The sequence below is a fragment of the Pectinophora gossypiella genome, chromosome 20 (assembly GCF_024362695.1).
Source record: "Pectinophora gossypiella chromosome 20, ilPecGoss1.1, whole genome shotgun sequence".
Taxonomy (NCBI): Eukaryota; Metazoa; Arthropoda; class Insecta; order Lepidoptera; family Gelechiidae; genus Pectinophora; species Pectinophora gossypiella.
This window is the reverse complement of record NC_065423.1, coordinates 6,756,980-6,774,745: the sequence shown is the minus strand read 5'-3', so window position 1 is coordinate 6,774,745 and position 17,766 is coordinate 6,756,980. Positions and strand designations below refer to the sequence as shown.

General features: G+C 36.8%; 1 protein-coding gene across 5 annotated transcripts in view; it reads right to left on the bottom strand.

Moving 5' to 3' along the window:
* Positions 1-17,766, bottom strand: part of LOC126375996 (nuclear speckle splicing regulatory protein 1) — a 115,941-nt gene that overhangs the window by 34,663 nt on the left and 63,512 nt on the right. For all 5 annotated transcript variants that reach the window (XM_050023136.1, XM_050023141.1, XM_050023139.1 and 2 more), the window contains exon 3: positions 693-886. In XM_050023136.1, the coding sequence (XP_049879093.1) occupies positions 693-857 (165 nt within the window). In that variant the 5' untranslated portion in view covers positions 858-886. The remainder of the gene's footprint in view (positions 1-692; positions 887-17,766) is intronic.

Sequence of the window (17,766 nt, the reverse complement as noted above, 5' to 3'; positions counted from 1 at the left end):
ATTCGTTTTAAAATAAACAACTTTATCCATCTTATTTTTTTTTTTTACTTTTCGAGGGGATGCTAGTACTCCTACTGTAATGCAGTTTATTAGGTCTAATATTTTAAGAATTTAAGAGCGACACTCTTGTCGGTTTAACATTCTCTATTCTTGTCTATCAATCAGAAATCAGAAATCAGAATCATTTATTCAACGTAATTATCATGGATAAACTTGTTGAAGGTCAATGTAACATTTTTGAATTTACGTCATTTCGCAAGGTGTTATGGCTGAGGAGAAGAAATGACAAGAAACTGCAACAGCAACACATCTTTTAAATCAATGAGGGTACATTACAAGTTATTTAATAACTAGAGGAACACATTCAATACCAGACATTTTTATCATTTAGGTAATCATTAATCTTATAATAGGCTTTTTTACATAAAGTAAGCTTCACGTGAGCTTTAAATTTGTTCTCTGACAAATTTGACTTCCCTGTATAAGACACAACGTTCGCCTTCTCTTTAATCTGTTCCATGTAAGCTCTCCTTTGTCTACCTCTTCCTCTCTTTCCTTCTACGATGTTTTTAATAAATCCGTTATGTTTCAGGCTTCTTTTCATTGTTCCATCAGGCATAGTCGAGTCAATATACTTGGACATTATAAAAAAAAGTTCTTATCTGAATATTATACTTGAATTCCATACTAACCTGCAAGGTAACTTTGAACGGCTCTAAGTCCCGCGCTCTCTCCTCCAATATCCTAATAGCAGGCAGAGCAAACTCCTCGCCGCGCAGCCCACGTGACTCCTGCGCACCCAGGAACCAAACGTAGTACGACGCCTTCTTTATGTCTTTCTTCAAACGTAGCGCCATCTCGTGGGCTCTATGTCATTGTTGGGTTCCTGTTGACAAAGATTTTTTGGAGTTAGTTTAAGTTGTATTGGATGATGAATTTGTGATGTGATCACTCTAAGCCCGTTCTTCGGTTTCGATTTAAATAACGGCCAATTTTCATCCAAATTGGCCTAACGGTTTAGACATAAAAAGGTCAGATAGAAAGACAAATAATTTAAATATAAGCAGAAAAAGTTATTTTCGCATTTATAACATTAGAAAATATTAGATTAGGTCAGGTTAGCAGGTCAAAAAATGCTCCTACAGTCCAATTCAAATCCAGAAGAAATATCAAACCAAAGCCACAGTATAATAATACACATATTACGCATTCTTGAAGCAAAATCAGTATCCATAATCAATGAAGCACATATTTTTACTCTGTTACAGATTCTGATCAGACGTTGCTACTAAAACGAAAACGTTTTCACATTGGTTTTGGGCATTGGCATTCATTGTGCGTGAGCATAAATATTCAATGCATGCAGTTGGATCATTGACAAATTGACCATAATATTGTCGTGGAAGAAAGTGAAACTGTTATAGGAGAAACTAGAGATTTATTTTTGGTGTAAATACTTTAGTCTACAATACATACATATTCAAAAACGAATATGTCCTTACATAAATATGTTTTTTTTTAATTTTCCCATTTATATTTCCAGTATGTCATAAAAGTTTCCAAAAGAGCTAACATTTGTTAATTTTGACTTTTTACTTTTTTTTACATACGAAAATCTTCTCGAAAGAAAATACTTATTTAAGTTTCTATAGTAAAGTCCGTTAAATTAACAACGTCAATCATTGATTGAATGTGAGTTATAAATTCATATTTTTATTAAACAATCAACAAATGTGAGAAACACATCAAATCACAAGATTATTTCAAGCCTCTCTCATAGACATCGTCAAGTTATGAAACACCGTGGTAAATCCACCAGAGTGGTTGGATTGACCTTAGATGCTTATCATTAATGTAAATGGTAACTTGTAAGTAAATTAGTAATATGAAATGCAAGGGATGGGGGGTGATGTGGTCGTGGAGTATAATATCAGCCCCGCCACCAACCTTCGCTTTATATACTGCTTTCGTAATCCTATTATCCAAAGTAACAATCATTTAGGCATGTAATCATTAGGTATTTATCTAGGTACATTCAAAAGCATGATCACGATTCAACTACAAACATGGTAAAACAAATTTGACATCACTAGCATACTAGTGTCATCGCAACATAACACCAGTTGTCAATAATGATTCATCATACGCAACAGAATAAAGCTAATGGCGTTCAATTTAGCGTAATATTTCCATTGGAACGTGATACTGAACAGACTTTTATAATATCTTTCTGTTGGTAACCTGGTAATTTGTCCAATGATAAAAGATGGAAAAGTTCTGATTTTCTCTAGTCTTACGTACCAATAATAAGATATACATCGTAGCTCAATAGCATAGACACAAACCAACACAGGATGCTTGTTAATTAAATTAAATTAAAAAAAATGCTTTATTTCAGATTACACTGATCCATAATTTACATAATAAAACATTCAAATTAATTAAAATAATAAATAAAATCAAATCAAATAAAACAAATAAAATCGATTAAAATATAAAAAATATCACAAAAATTATTATTATATTTATATTAATACCTTCTCACCTAATAAATGTACATTTTTGTTATATAAGTATGAAATAAAAAATAAGAACACCCACAATCTAGACACAGGGGAGAGTATCAAGCCAAGTTCAGCAAGTAACAGAACTGGCGAGCATCACCGTGTGTAATATTTTATTTACATGTAAATCATAGAACGCCGTGTTTCTGGCAGACTGGATCTTAACCAACCACCAGAACAGGCAGGTTTTCGACCGGGACTCTCTACCACTGATCACCTGCATACATTGAACCAGATATTGGAAAAGCATACAGAGTTCAATTTGCCTCTATATCTAGCTTTCGTCGATTACTCCAAGGCGTTTGATAGTTTGAAGCACGACGCCTTGTTTGACGCACTCCAGAACCAACAGATACAACAAACTTATATAGATCTTCTAAAAATAATCTATGCCAATAGCACAGCAGCTATACAATTAGAAACGACGGGACCATCTTTTAAAATTGAAAAGGGCGTCAAGCAGGGTGATCCTCTGTCGCCAAAGCTATTTACTAGCACGCTAGAGGAAGTTTTTCGGAGCCTAGCGACAGAATGGGAGAGGCGGGGTATCGACCTTGGTAGCAAGAGACTGAATAATCTCCGCTTTGCCGATGATATCGTCCTTCTTTCTTCCTCGGCTTCAGAGTTAGAAAAAATGCTGCAGGATTTAAGTTCGGCGAGCCTGAGGGTTGGACTGATGATGAATATGTCAAAGACTAAGCTCATGACTAATAGCATACAAAAACGGGTAGTTTTAAATGATGGGGGAATGGAATATGTCCATGAGTACATTTACCTGGGGCAAATAGTCTCCTTCCAGTCACGTCAAGACAAAGAAGTTGCACGACGGACCGAAAATGCGTGGAGGAGCTATTGGTCAATGAAGGAACATATGAAAGGCGATTTACCTCTATCTCTAAAACGCAAACTCGTGGACATGTGCATTCTCCCAATATTAACCTATGGAGCTCAGACTTGGTCTTTGACAAAGGCTCAAAGGTCCAAACTTCAGGTCTGCCAGCGAGCAATGGAACGCAGCATGTTGGGTGTGAAACGGACTGATCGTGTCAGAAACACCGTGCTGCGTTCTAAGACTCAAATTGCGGATGTGGTCCACGCAGGCGCCAAGTTGAAGTGGGATTGGGCAGGTCACGTCTGTCGGATGCCTAACGACCTGTGGGCTAAGATCACCACAGAATGGTCTCCGAATAGAGACAGGCGCAGGCGCGGCAGACCGAGGCGGAGATGGCGCGACGACTTGGATGCTTTCCTGGAAGGCTGGCCGGAGGAAGCACTGGAGAGAGAGTCCTGGAAGAAATGGAGGGAGGCCTTTGCCCAGCAGTGGGACACTTTAGGCTAGATAAGATAAGATAAGATAAATGTTGCGTATCTTCTAGTTGACCTAAGCCTCCTTGTAAAAACCTCCTTGCGAAAGTCTGTGTTAGTAGCCTCAAAAATACAAGTCATACAATCAATGTATCTTTCATTTTAAACGTTAAGGCAACAAACAGGGTGATAGTGACACCGTAACGAATACTGATGAGGATGATTCAGATCATGATTCTGAGTTGATATCAAGTGGAATTTCCTGTCGGAAAATTCATGAGAAGTTTAGTATTTTTTAATTATTTTCAGTTCCATACTTTTGCGACGGAAAATTGCACTTGATATGGTCTGAATCATCTCTCAGAGTTTTCGTTACAATCTCACTAACACCCTTAAGTAGATTTTTTTTTATATATTTAAGTAGCAATTTTCTTTTGTGCCACTCGTAAAAAGAGTTAGACCTCAAGTAGGTACTCTTTTTACCCACGACGGAACGGAGCAGGTATATGCGTTTAGGGTGAGAGATGTTTGTGTGTGCGTTTGTGCAAAGTAATAGTGTATGTAGATTAAAGACTTGACGAGCTCTACCGCTGGCTTGACTGCTCCAGAGAGCGTGATTATGTGTATTGTTTTATGCGATTATCAAGAGACTTATAGTCTAACAAAGAACGCACGTTAATTTCTTCGAAGTCTTTGTTTTGTAAACGGAAATTTACTTCACAAACACAACACTGAAATACTCGAAATCACAAAATGGAGTGTTACAGCATTTTTTCATTGTAATCTATATTGTGATATTTTTTTAAAGTACTGTATCAAAAAATAACATACGTTAACAACAATATCCCAATTGGGGTAGTCAGAGGTACATCCATAGCAAAATGAACTGAGTACCCACACCTCACCGAACTTTCTGCTAGACCAACGTGATAAGTGGTGAGCCGTATCGCCGTCTATATTGGTCGAGCCAACTGTGTTAGTGAAAACTGCACTTAAGATAAATTAATAACTTATCGTTGCAAGTCCGGTACTGAAATTCAAAATGGCGCTCCCCGTTTGAGAAGCAAGCCGATGAACCGCAGGACCACAGCGACAAAAAAAAAATAAGCTACTTGATATTACGAATATTACGACCCCTTTAATAAATCATGTTAAGTCATTCATACAACTGATTTACCATTTCTAAACATAAATAATCCCTAATATATAATGCAAAAAATGACTTCAATCAACCGATTAGAACACCAACGGTTCGGTGAATCTATACTCTATAAGAAATGTACTATGGAAACTTGGCCTTTAATCCATTTTAAACTTTAATTCTTTAAAATACAGTCTAACACTGAAGCAGCTATACAATTCATTGTACAGTACAAGTTGTATTTAAATTTTGCACCTTATCGCCTTGAAATATAGTGTACACATTATGCTTGGACTGCATTTGAGAGTATGACGCACCTTGTATGACGATATATGTAAACAAAATTTTGCTTGTTCTGTACTAAACGTGTGTTTACACCATCCAAGCGTTAGGAATTGAGGAAGCTTAAGAGGTAAGTATGTAATTTTTCATGGCAATATTAAGCCGGTGAAACATAAGACAAAGTATTAATAAGCGTCGCTTCAACACCGCGCATGGGTATATATGGGACAGCATGGGACGTTTAGAATAGAATAGAATAGAAATACACTTCTCATCAAAAAAATCGAAACACTTCCGTTTTCATTGTTTCTGTCCGAATTTAACACAAAAAAGAATTCATACGATGAAAAAAAATACATAAATGTATAGCTGGCAGTTTGGCCATTACAGTAATAAGCGAAAATTCTAAATTCAAAATTAGAATTTCATTTGTTTATCTTATAAACGAAATGAATCACTGTTTTGAGACAAATGTGTGTTTAGGGTTGGAGTACATTTAGCGTTTAAAAACTAAAAATTGGCGCCTATCCTTAAACTTTTTGTTTTTTATTTCAATACTGTGACTTTGGGACGTCTGAAAAAAGGTTTTTTTTCTAAAACGTATGGATACTTCGCCCACAGAAGCCGCCCAAGTTGTGGCATTGCTGGATTCTGGCCTTAGTCAGCGTGTTGTGGCTGCAAGACTGCATCTAAGCCTGTCATCTGTTCATAGAGTCTATAAACGTTATCGGGAGACTGGTTTGTTCACGCGCCGTTCAGGATCTGGCAGGAATCGGGTCACTTCTGAGCGAGATGATCGATTTATTGTAACAACTTCTTTAAGAAATCGACGCCTTAACGCTTTTCAACTGCAGCAGCAGCTTCGTGTTGTACGAAGGGTGGCTGTAAGTGACTCTACAATTAAAAGAAGGTTGAAGGATCGTGGACTGGTACCGCATAAGCCAGCAAATGGGCCGAAATTAACTGCAGACCATCGAAGAGCGCGCCTTAACTTTGCACGTGAGCACCTAAATTGGTCATACCTACAGTGGAGCAAAGTTCTCTTTTCTGATGAGTGTAAAATTATGCTGTATGGTAACGACGGAAGGAACAAGGTCTACAGAAGAGACGGAGAACGCTATGCACAATGCTGCATTGAAGAAAAGGTCAGCTATGGTGGCGGTTCGTGGACGGTTTGGGGAGGAATCAGCGCCGACGGTAAGACAGAGCTTGCTTTCGTGTCTGGGCCACGTCTGCCTGCACTAAACTGTCATCGGTACGTCGAAGAGTGTCTCGAGCCTCATGTGATGCCCTATGCACATTTTATTGGCAACGGCTTCATATTCATGCACGACAATGCTAGGGCTCACACCGCGGGCGTCGTACGAGATTATCTTAACGAAGTCGATATCTCTATTATGGAATGGCCAGCAAGAAGCCCGGACATGAATCCCATTGAACATCTGTGGGATGAATTAAAGAGACGAATTCGAGCAAGAGATCCTGCCCCAGAAACACTTAGCCAGCTGCAAGATGCAATCCAAGAGGAATGGGACAATATACCACAGCATGTGATCGTGACTCTCATCCGATCGATGAAGAACCGTATGGAAGCAGTAATTAGAGCTCGGGGAGGGAATACAAGTTATTAAATAAACGTTTTTTAGCTTTTTTTTCATTTACGTGTGTTTGTTTTATCCATTTCCTTTATACTCCATACGGAATAAAAATGACTCATTTAACAAAATACGAAACCTATGAAAAATTCATTTAAATTTAGAACATTAACATTAAGATTTGATAAGCTCATATTACTCACTATTAAACGACATTTAACATTTATTCCTAAATGTACACATTTTTCTGATAATCCTGACAAAACGTAAACTTGCAAGGTGTTTCGATTTTTTTGATGAGAAGTGTATTTCTTTACAAGAAACATCGTATAAGCATAGAATAAGGAACAATACTACGTATATAACGGCAACTCTCCGCTCCCCACCAGCTTCTGAGCTAAGTTTACCTCATCCCCCTCTAACATAGTTTAGTCTTGAATCGTATCGCGTCAGACGTCACACACACAGGTGCGCGTGTACGATAATGCCAATGTGTGGTGTCTCTGTAAAACGAGGTTGTTTGTATGAAGTGTCCAACCTTTATCATATAAGATCAATACGATAAAATAACAGCACGATAATAAGATAAAAGAACAATAGGTTGGTAGTTGTAACCAGCTTGGATAACCAGTCAGTAGCTTATCATACTTAATCTTAAGATGTGATTCATAGCTACAAGTTTCTTCTACTAACTTGTAGCTCTGCTTTACCCGTAAAGGATTACAGGCGTGAGTTGCAGTAGGTATTTCACATAGCAACGTAACATAAGCTAACGACTATATTTTGTCGAAGTAGAGGCATGGATTTGTTTAAGTTTCTATTGTCAGGCTGGACTGCCCTTTTCTTCAGCATTGTTGTGAGAGACACCTCTCTGTGCCAGTGCCGGAAAGGGTGTTCTAAATGGATTTTATTATTTTACATTTATTTTTAACTCAATATTAATTAATTTTTCATTTTCATAAATATGATTTTAATTTTAAGTTTTGATTTTAATAATTTTAAATATTTAAATTTTTATTTTATTTTATTTTTTTCATTGTAATAACTTTTAATTTTAAAGTGACATAATTATACCTTACAATATGGGTAGCTACTTGAAATAAATGCATTTTATTTTTATTATTTTTTTATTGTTAAGTCATTGATCGAATGTGAGTTATAAATTCATATTTTTATAAAACAATCATGGTGTGTCGTAGGTTTTACCTAAATAAACTTTTTTATTATTGTTATTGTAAAGAGAGAGGAAGAAGCCGGAGAAGAAGTAAGAGTAGGGAGGTTTTCTGGCCACGTCTTTCCCTCAGCGATACAGCTTCTGATGTGGTGGTAGTTTTACAGCTAGTTACATAATATGTAATTTCTTCTCCTTCTATCGTGTGGATTGTGAGGTGAATTACCAACCCCATCAACCCTGGTGTCAGGGTAATTATATCATAGGCCCCTGACATGACTCATGTAACGACTACGTACTTACATCAGTAAGTAATAACCGGGACCAACGGCTTAACGTGCCTTCCGAAGCACGGATCTTTTTACTTTTTGGACAATCACGTGATCAGCCTGTAATGTCCTAACCAAACTAGGGATCACAAAGTGATTTTTGTGATTTATCCCCACCCGGATTCGAACCCGGGACCTCCGGATCGTGAGCACAACGGTCAACCACTGAACCACGGAGGCCGTTATATGTAATTTAATTTTTGATGTTCAAAAAGCGCTATGTAAGCCAATTTTGAAAAATAAATATTGATTTTTTTTAGAAGCAGAGAGAGTGATGGAGGGGGAGTTCACTCCTTTACCACTGACTGTACTCCGAAATAGTCTTGCATAACGATCGTAATTGCAAAACAAGAGCGAGTGGACATCATATAGAGCTGCGATTACCATATTACGTTATTATTACAAACGGTCGCACGAACCACTTTATTCATTCCCAAAACCTTGAGTTGGTTTTAATTGGCATAGTTGATGGCGTAGATAGACCTTCTTTGATATAGGTGTTTAAATTAACACGTTCCATTTACTTGCAACACAAGCACATTGTTGAGAGCAATCAGCATGAAATAATTAAGAGAAAAAGCCAGCAGAAAGACTTATGATGCGGGTGTATGTGGTAGAGTTGGAATTTCCCTCATTCAGCGCTTATCGCTATCGACCCACTAGGGTCGATTAATTCTTTCAAATATTTTTCCTCTCAGACGACGCCCTGAGCCGAGGTTCGCGCCCAACTGGGCACCCTCAGGCCTGTTGTCTTAAACGTTGTATCGGGTGAGAGCCTTCAGCGCTCCCCATTTGTCCGGCCAAGTAGTTAATGCCATATGCGGCAAATCTACAATAAGTCACGTCGAAAAAAAAAAGGTGGAGTTGGAAAAGGAAGGCCTACGGGTACATACCGCGATCACATCCAGGATGTTTTAAATAAAAGCCCAAGACAAAAGTACTCTAAACCGGCGAGTATCTACGAATAAATAAGCGAGTATGCATAAAAGCTTTTTTCTTTGGTGTGTCAGGATTCTATTTCTCTTTTGTTTTGTATTTTGTTTTTTCCTGTTTGTGCAATAAAGTATTTGTTATGTTATGTTATGATCGTAGTATGTAAGTACGTATATGTATGTCTGTAAAAATCCACCATCTCATCTATTGAAAAAAAAACCTATTGATGTATGTGAATAATGTTGTGTGTGTGTATGTGTAAAATGATATCTTGAATTGAATATCCTTTACCTATTTATTTTAATGATGTACATAGATAACATACGCTCACGACTGTATCCCAATTGGGGTAAGCAGAGGTATATCCACCGCAAGATGAACTAAATACCCACACCTCACCGAGCTCTCTGTTAGACCAATGTGATAGGCGGTGAACCGTATCGCCGTCTATAATTAAGATAAATTAACTAATCATTGGTGGAAGTTCGGTATATTTTGGAAATGTTAAATTATTAATTTATAGCTTATCCCCGTCTTCTCTTCACTTACTTTTACAATAAAACGTCTATTCTACACCTCAACTACTCTATGCTTAACATTTTAACTTGAGGCGTTTTCGAGCGCTTGATAGGCGCCAACTAAAGAATTATAATTAAAGTAAATCGTGACTCTATCATGAAAGTAGTAATTAAGTGCAGATACTTATGAGCAGTGGAAAAATGCAATTTTCATGCAACAAAAAGGCGTGAAATCAATTAATAAAGAAATTTCTGCCTTTGCACAGGTTAAATGCATTAGTCTATTCTGCTTCTTGTTCATCAGACTAAAAATATAAGTAGGTACATAGACCTTAAAGAGGATCTAGAGTAACTTTTTAGAAGATATATCGTGCTATGACCAATCCATACAATTGGATTCCACAATCTTTTTTTTTTTGACGTGACTTATTGTACATTTGCCGCAGATAGCATTATTAACTACTTGGCCGGAAGATTCCACAATCAAATTAATGTTATACTTAGTACGTATAATGCAACTATTATGCAAGTCTTCTTCTTCTTCGTTTTCTCTACTTCTTCTTCTTAAATTTATAATACGTATTACTATATATTAAAGTCAGTAGTAAGTCAGTGGACTAGTATACAGGGAGTTAGTGACATCGTCACGAATACTGAGAGGGATGATTCAGCTCAGTATTCTGAGTTAATATCAAGTGGAATATTCCATCGCAGAAGTGTAGAATTGAAAATAATTTTAAAATAGTAAAAAGAATCATGAATTTTGAGACTGAAAATTCTACTTGATAACTAACTCAGAATCACGGTTTGAATCATCCCCCTCAGTATTCGTTACGATGTCACTAACACCCTGTATATTACTAAATAGGCAGCAAACAATTAACAATTACCTAACAAACAATTTCCTGGCAGACAAAAAAATACTTAAAAATCAAACCACGGTTCTGTCTGTTCCATCACGACCCTCGCTCTTCGTAAACGGCAATAATTTATGTTCATGCGTACACGTTGAAATGTTTGATATTATACTTGAAAGTTTGAATTGTTTTACTTGTCCATATTCTTAATTGTATATAATATATTATATTAACAATATAAAAAAAAAGATGTGAGTGTGGGGGAAGGTGGGTGGGGGGAATCAGTAAAATACATCTCTACTAGCCAACCCTAAATGGTGTAAATGATACCTAGGGGATTTAATGTGGAAAGGCAAAGCGTGTACCTGCTAATAATTAAAAAAAACAATAAACACATACCTGCATATTAAATACGTACCTATGTTAAACAGAGAATGAAATTAAACTTTTGCTTTAAAGCCGTGACAATTCTTTTTTTTTTTGCGCACAACGCGCATGTAGGTAACAGTCATGAGCAATATAATGTACCCACTTTAGGACTCTGTCGCACTAACATATTTGACATTTAGTGAGACTTACTTACAGTTCAATTTGTCAATAAAGTTAATGTGACATGGTACCAAAGTGTATACATATTAATGCTCGTGACCGTACTTAATACATCCTACAAACTTCTTTAAGCACCCATCGTATGTTACATACCTATTAGCGGTACGTCTTTCAAACAAATCAGAAAATGAGAACACATATAAAAGCAACAGGTAGACGGCGAATCAACTCACGCGCCGCCGCCTACGGACATGCGCCGCACCTTTCTTGACACCACTCAAAAATGAGATAAAAAAATTTAACTGGTGACCTGAATAATACCGATCCACACATCAACTCATCTTAAATAACACTGTAATGGTAATAACATTCTTTATTGCAACAAATATTATCAGTAATTCTATAAAATTACCAATATTACTGCGGCGGTAACAGCAGTAACATTTTTTACGAGCTGTTACTTCACCTATTATTTTGAATCTGTGGTATTTTTTTTTGCTCAACTATGAATGTGATTTAGACTATCATTTGTTTAATAGTATTTTTGTGTTCATTGTGGTTAGATTCGGGATTGCCAGAAAACTGTACATTTCAACTTACTCGTGAGAATCGTGTTTCATAGATAGACTATATATCGATTTATTATTTTCAAACACAACCTATATTGTTATGCATAAATAGGTAATCCATACGTCATAATATCTTTTAGGTATTTAGTTAACAAAAATTCTGAGTCAAATGAAAAGCCGTTAGAAAGCTGAAAAGAGAAGCTGAAGTTTTTCAACTTGGTTCAATGAAAATCCATACAAATATTATAAATGGGCAACTATATGTGTGTGTCTGTTTGTTTGTCCGTATTTCATGGCAATACGGAGCGACGAACTGACGTGATAGTTGAACGGGTGGAGAGTGACATAGGTTACTTTTCGTCTCTTTCCAATGTAGGGGATTAGAAAGAGCCTAAAACAAAGGGTGGAAATTTGTATGGATAATTCCGCAATTTCAAGGTTCAAAGCTAAAAATTGGTATGCGGACTATTTGTGACTAACAAAAAAATTGTGCATCCAATTTTTTTTTTTAAATCTGCCCCCATTGCCTTCAAAGGGAGAGTAAAATTGTACATGGGACTTTTCGCAGTTTTCAAGGTAGGAAGCTATAAATCTGTAGATACATTAGGAAAGGAGAACCGTGTTACCCCGAATTTAACGCGAGGGAAGCAGCGGGCAAAAGCTAGTAGGCACTCTATAATTTCATACCTTCGTTGTTTTATTATGATTTCTTGCTTAAACCGTTACAAAAATCGTCCATTTCTCAAACCATTACTGCCTTAACACAACTTAAGCGTATTGGCCACAGGCTATTAAGTAAAAACGGTAAAAATGTATGACAAAAAATAAATAAGTTTAACTTTAGCAAATCGCACTGGGCGATAATTTTTCAAAGTTTTTGCCATTAGTAACATATGACTGGTAAAGACAGGCAAGCAGACAAAAAGTTGACCGTTTTTAGTACTAACTTATACCGTTAGCTTTAAAGAAAAAAATATTTTGTTATATATCATCCTAGCTCTCTATAATATACTCTTTATTCTATACTAGCTTTTGCCCGCGTCTTCGTCCGCGTGGCGTGTTATAAAAGAGAGATCGTTTTCATACAAAATGATTTTCCCGCTAATTCCCGTTCCTGTGGGAATTTCGGGAATTCCTTTCTTAGTGAACCTCTACGGTACCTAAGCTACATCCCTTCCAAATTTCAAGTGCCTACGTTCAGTCGTTTAGGCTGTGCGTTGATATGTCAGTCAGTCAGTTTCTCCTTTTATATATTTAGATGTGTTGTTATTGAACTAGTTACGTATAGATCCATCTCAAGATGATCTGGGTATCTATCTATCTACTCAGCCTGTATCCACCCACTGCTGGGTATAGGCCTTCTCTCTTTCACGCCATCCCGGATCTTGTGCACGTCTCATTAATTGCCGGCATACCTCACAATATCATCCGACCACCGGTAGATGAAGTTATACTGGGTGTTAGTGACATCGTAACGAATACTGAGGGGGTTGATTCAGACCATGATTCTGAGTTAAAATCAAGTGGAATTTTCCGTCGCAGAATTCATGTTTTTTTTTAGTTTTTTTAAATTATTTTCAATTTTATACTTTTGCGATGGAAAATTCCACTTGATATTAACTCAGAATAATCAGATTAATCATCCCTCTCAGTATTCGTTACGATGACACTTACACCCCGTACAAGTACATACGGTAGCCATATAAGTAGGTATGGGTGTTAGTGACACGTAACGAATACTGAGGGGGATGATTCAGACCATGATTCTGAGTTGATATCAAGTGGAATTTCGTGTCAAAAAATTCATGAATTTTTCCTTTTCTTTTTAATTATTTTCCAATCCATACTTTTGCGACGGAAATTTCTACTTAATATCAACTCAGAATCATGGCCTGAACCACCCCTCAAAGTTTTCGTTACGATGTCACTAACACCCTGTATATTCAGAAAACTTTCTGAATATACTTAATATATTTGAATAATATAACTTTACTCATTGCTTCAAAACTATAAATAATTATGATCACGTACACATACAAGAACCCCCAAAAGGAGGCACCATAGCATTTATTACGTGCCAAAATTAATTATAAGATCATTATATGCAAATGTGCGAAAATAATTGCATGGTGGGCTAACAATCAAAAATGCATACGTAGGTATATGTTATGCTTATGTATGACAATATGTCATTGTTGATTTTTTGCGTAATAATGACACACATTCCGTAATTTCGTCGTAATAAGCATAATTAGTTTTTGCAACCTGTCATCAGTATTTACAACAATAGGTAAGGTTTAATAGTGAGAAAAAATAATATTCAAATGCATTTTGTAATGTGTGTAGGTCTTACTGTCGTTCGTAGGTCACTGACCTTTCTTATAAATTGTTTAATATTTTAATAATAATATTGTATATATAATATACACACACACACACACACACTACTTGCACAGGACCGGAAAGGATGGCGTGAAAGAGAGGAGGCGTATTCCCAGCAGTGGATGGATACAGGCTGAGTAGATAGATAGATAGATAAATTATTAGTGACGTCGTAACGAAAACTTTGAGGGATGATTTAAACCATGATTCTTAGTTCATATCAAGTGGACTTTTTCTAAGGACATCTCCAATTTGGTCAATGTACATTATATACTGCTTTCGTAATCCTATTATCCTTCATCCGCTCTGTGTGTGTGTGTGTGTGTATGTTTTTTTAAATAACTAACAATAAAAAAGTCAATTAAGTTGTATAAGTGATAATATATACACATAATATACTGTATAACATTGTTAATGAAGTAACATATAATAAAGAATCCGTTCTTATGTATTTTAATTATGATAATAACCGCGTAAACTTAAAACAATGTATTAACATTTTATTATTATATTATGTACTTACTTTAAGTTACTAAAAGATATAACTTAAGGGCTTAAATGGAATTAGGTAGCGATAACGAAAAATAATAAGATTACGAACGTTACTCGCTTCATTATGCAACACATTGTTATGGCTTTATGATATATTATACACATTATATCATACTACGGGAATATAATAAGAAAAGTTGTGTAATAATAGTTATAACGATTGGTGTAAGTAAGTCAATTTGTGGTTCCTTATATAGAGGAAATTATATTCTTTATAAAGTACAGTCGTTCACATCATCATTAATTTAAGAGCCACGCTCTTGTTAGTGTAGCATTCTCCAAGCTACTTTTACGGAAAAATGGTCCGAATGACCAATGAATGATGGAAATGATCCGTGCTTCGGAAGGCACATTAAGCCGTTGGTCCCGGTTACTACTTACTGATGTAAATAATCGTTACATGAGCCATACCAGGGGCTTTTGGCGGCTCAATCATAACCCTGACACCAGGGTTTATGAGGCTGTTATTCCACCTCACAACCCACACGATAGGAAGAAGAGAAGAGGGAAGAATGGGGCAGTGGTTTCCCTCTTGCCTTCCGCCCCGCAGTACTCTGAGTGAGACGAATACACAGAAAAAAAAGTAAAGTACAAGTAGTAAATTACAGTCATTGTGACAGGTAAAAAGTTGTTTTATTATGCGTTAAGTAGTTTATTGTAACGGGAGCCATCGATGCACTTTTTCTGGCTGTGGTAATTGTATGACATAAAGAAAGAAACATATATTATTTAGGACACCATAGACACGGATTACATATTTTTAGATTAGACATCACATCAAAAGACAAATAAAGCACACATGAAATATTTTCTATATAGGTACATGGAAAACGAACACAGAAACTTATACCTAAATAAAATGTGATGTCATGTCGGCTTACCCATGTGCAGTGGATGGTGTCCCGAACAAAAGGTACATAAGGTACTTAAAGGTACAAATGTACATACCTAAGACCAGTCACAGAACAGAGTATGATAAAACAGTCAGTTATCAATTTATCGTAAGTTTTCACTAACACGGTTGGCTCGGCCATTATAGACTGCGATACGGTTCACCACCTGCCACGTTGGTTTAACAGAAAGCTCGCAATCATATCTATTTTTTAGAATAGAATAGAAATAGTTTTTATTACTGTCACTGTCGCTGTCATAATCGTTTGCTTGGCTAAGGCCCTAGGCAAGTGATTCTCTCTCTCTTTATTTAAGAGCTGCGCTCTTGTCGGTGGAGTAATCGCCATTCCTCTCTTCTTCCCGCCAAATCCTTCACCTCCTGATACGACACGACCTGCACCTTCTCTTTTATTTGTTTCATAAATGTTCTCCTAGGTCTACCCATTCCTCTCTTCCCTTCAATTTTTCCTTCTATGATGTTTGTTAGGGTTGTGTTGTGTATGCGGTAAGTGATTACAACCCACATAAACATTTGAATGCACTGTATAACATAACATAAGCTTACTACTATATTCCAATGGGGTAGTCAGAGGTACATCCATCGCAAGGTGAACTAAGTATCTACACTTCACCGAGCTTTCTGTTACACCAACGTGATAGGTAGTGAGTCGTATCGCCGTCTATAACGGTCGAGCCAACTGTCTTTAAAATACTTAATATATCAAAGCAGAACACGCATGATTTGACAAAATCTTAAAATTCATATTTCGAACTACATCGAAGTTGCTGTAATTGGTCGGAACAAGAATACCCAGGTAGATATCTGTAGCATACGATACCGGTACTTTATCACCGTTATGTCGCGTCCAGTTTATCTCCGCCTCAATAGTCTGAACCCTGTGGTATTCAAGATATACATATATACCTACTTAAGTGCAGAGACAAAAGTAATCAGAGTACAAGTTGCAGCCACTTTTAATATGAAATCATAAGATGGATGTAATGAATCGTATAATGAACTATCAGCAAATCGTCTCTCTTTTTACAAAGTACCTTTGATAATAATAAAAATATTAGGCTAACTTGTATCTCTTGTATATTCAAACAAATGTTTTTAAATAAGCGGATACCACCTAATTTTATTTTACGTTAGATGGGTATACCCATCTTTTTCTTATGCGCCGAAAAGGATAGGCACGGATGATTGACCTATGGCGGCTGAGGGTGGATATGGGGCCTATGGCGGCTCAGTAACCCTGACACCAGGGTTGACGGGGTTGGTAATTCACCATACAATCCACACGATAGAAGAAGAGAAGATAGAAGAGTTAAGAAAAAGAAAAAACAGTTTTCATAAGATATGAGAAAATTACTTAATACTTTTTAATATAATTTGTGTGAAATTGTGTGATACACTTTTAGCATTCAAGTCGCGAGCAAGTCGATGCGCGAACGAGGAACCATAACTCGTCTGTCAAATTTGACAACTCGCGCTTTGATATTTATTCGCTCTTCTCGCGCAGTTAGCGTGCTAAGCCTACTGGAATCTGCAACAGTATACGCGTAAAACCTTTCTTTCTGTTACCTAAATCTCTGCTACAAAAATATCTGTAAGTATATTTATCTCTCTCTATTTAAGAGCTGCGCTCTTGTCGGTGGAGTAATCGCCATTCCTCTCTTCTTCCTGCCAAAACCTTCAGTTCCCGATACGACACGACCTGCACCTTCTCTTTTATTTGTTTCATAAATGTTCTGCCAGATCTACCCCTTCCTCTCTTCCCTTCAATTTTTCCTTCTATAATCATCATCATCAACTTAACGTCCCCACTGCTGGGGCATGGGCCTTCCCTATGGATGGATAGGGAGATCGGGCCTTAAACCATCACGTGGGCCCAGTGCGGATTGATGGTTATTTACGACTGCTAATGCAGCCGGGACCAACAGCTTAACGTGCCTTCCGAAGCACGGAAGAGCTCGAGATGAAAACTTTTTTTTTGTGGTCACCATCCTATGACCGGCCTTTGCGAAAGTTGCTTAACTTCAACAATCGCAGACCGAGCTACTCTCCTTCTATAATGTTTGTTATAAATGAATTGTGTCGTAGATATCAGGTGGGCAATCATATTTC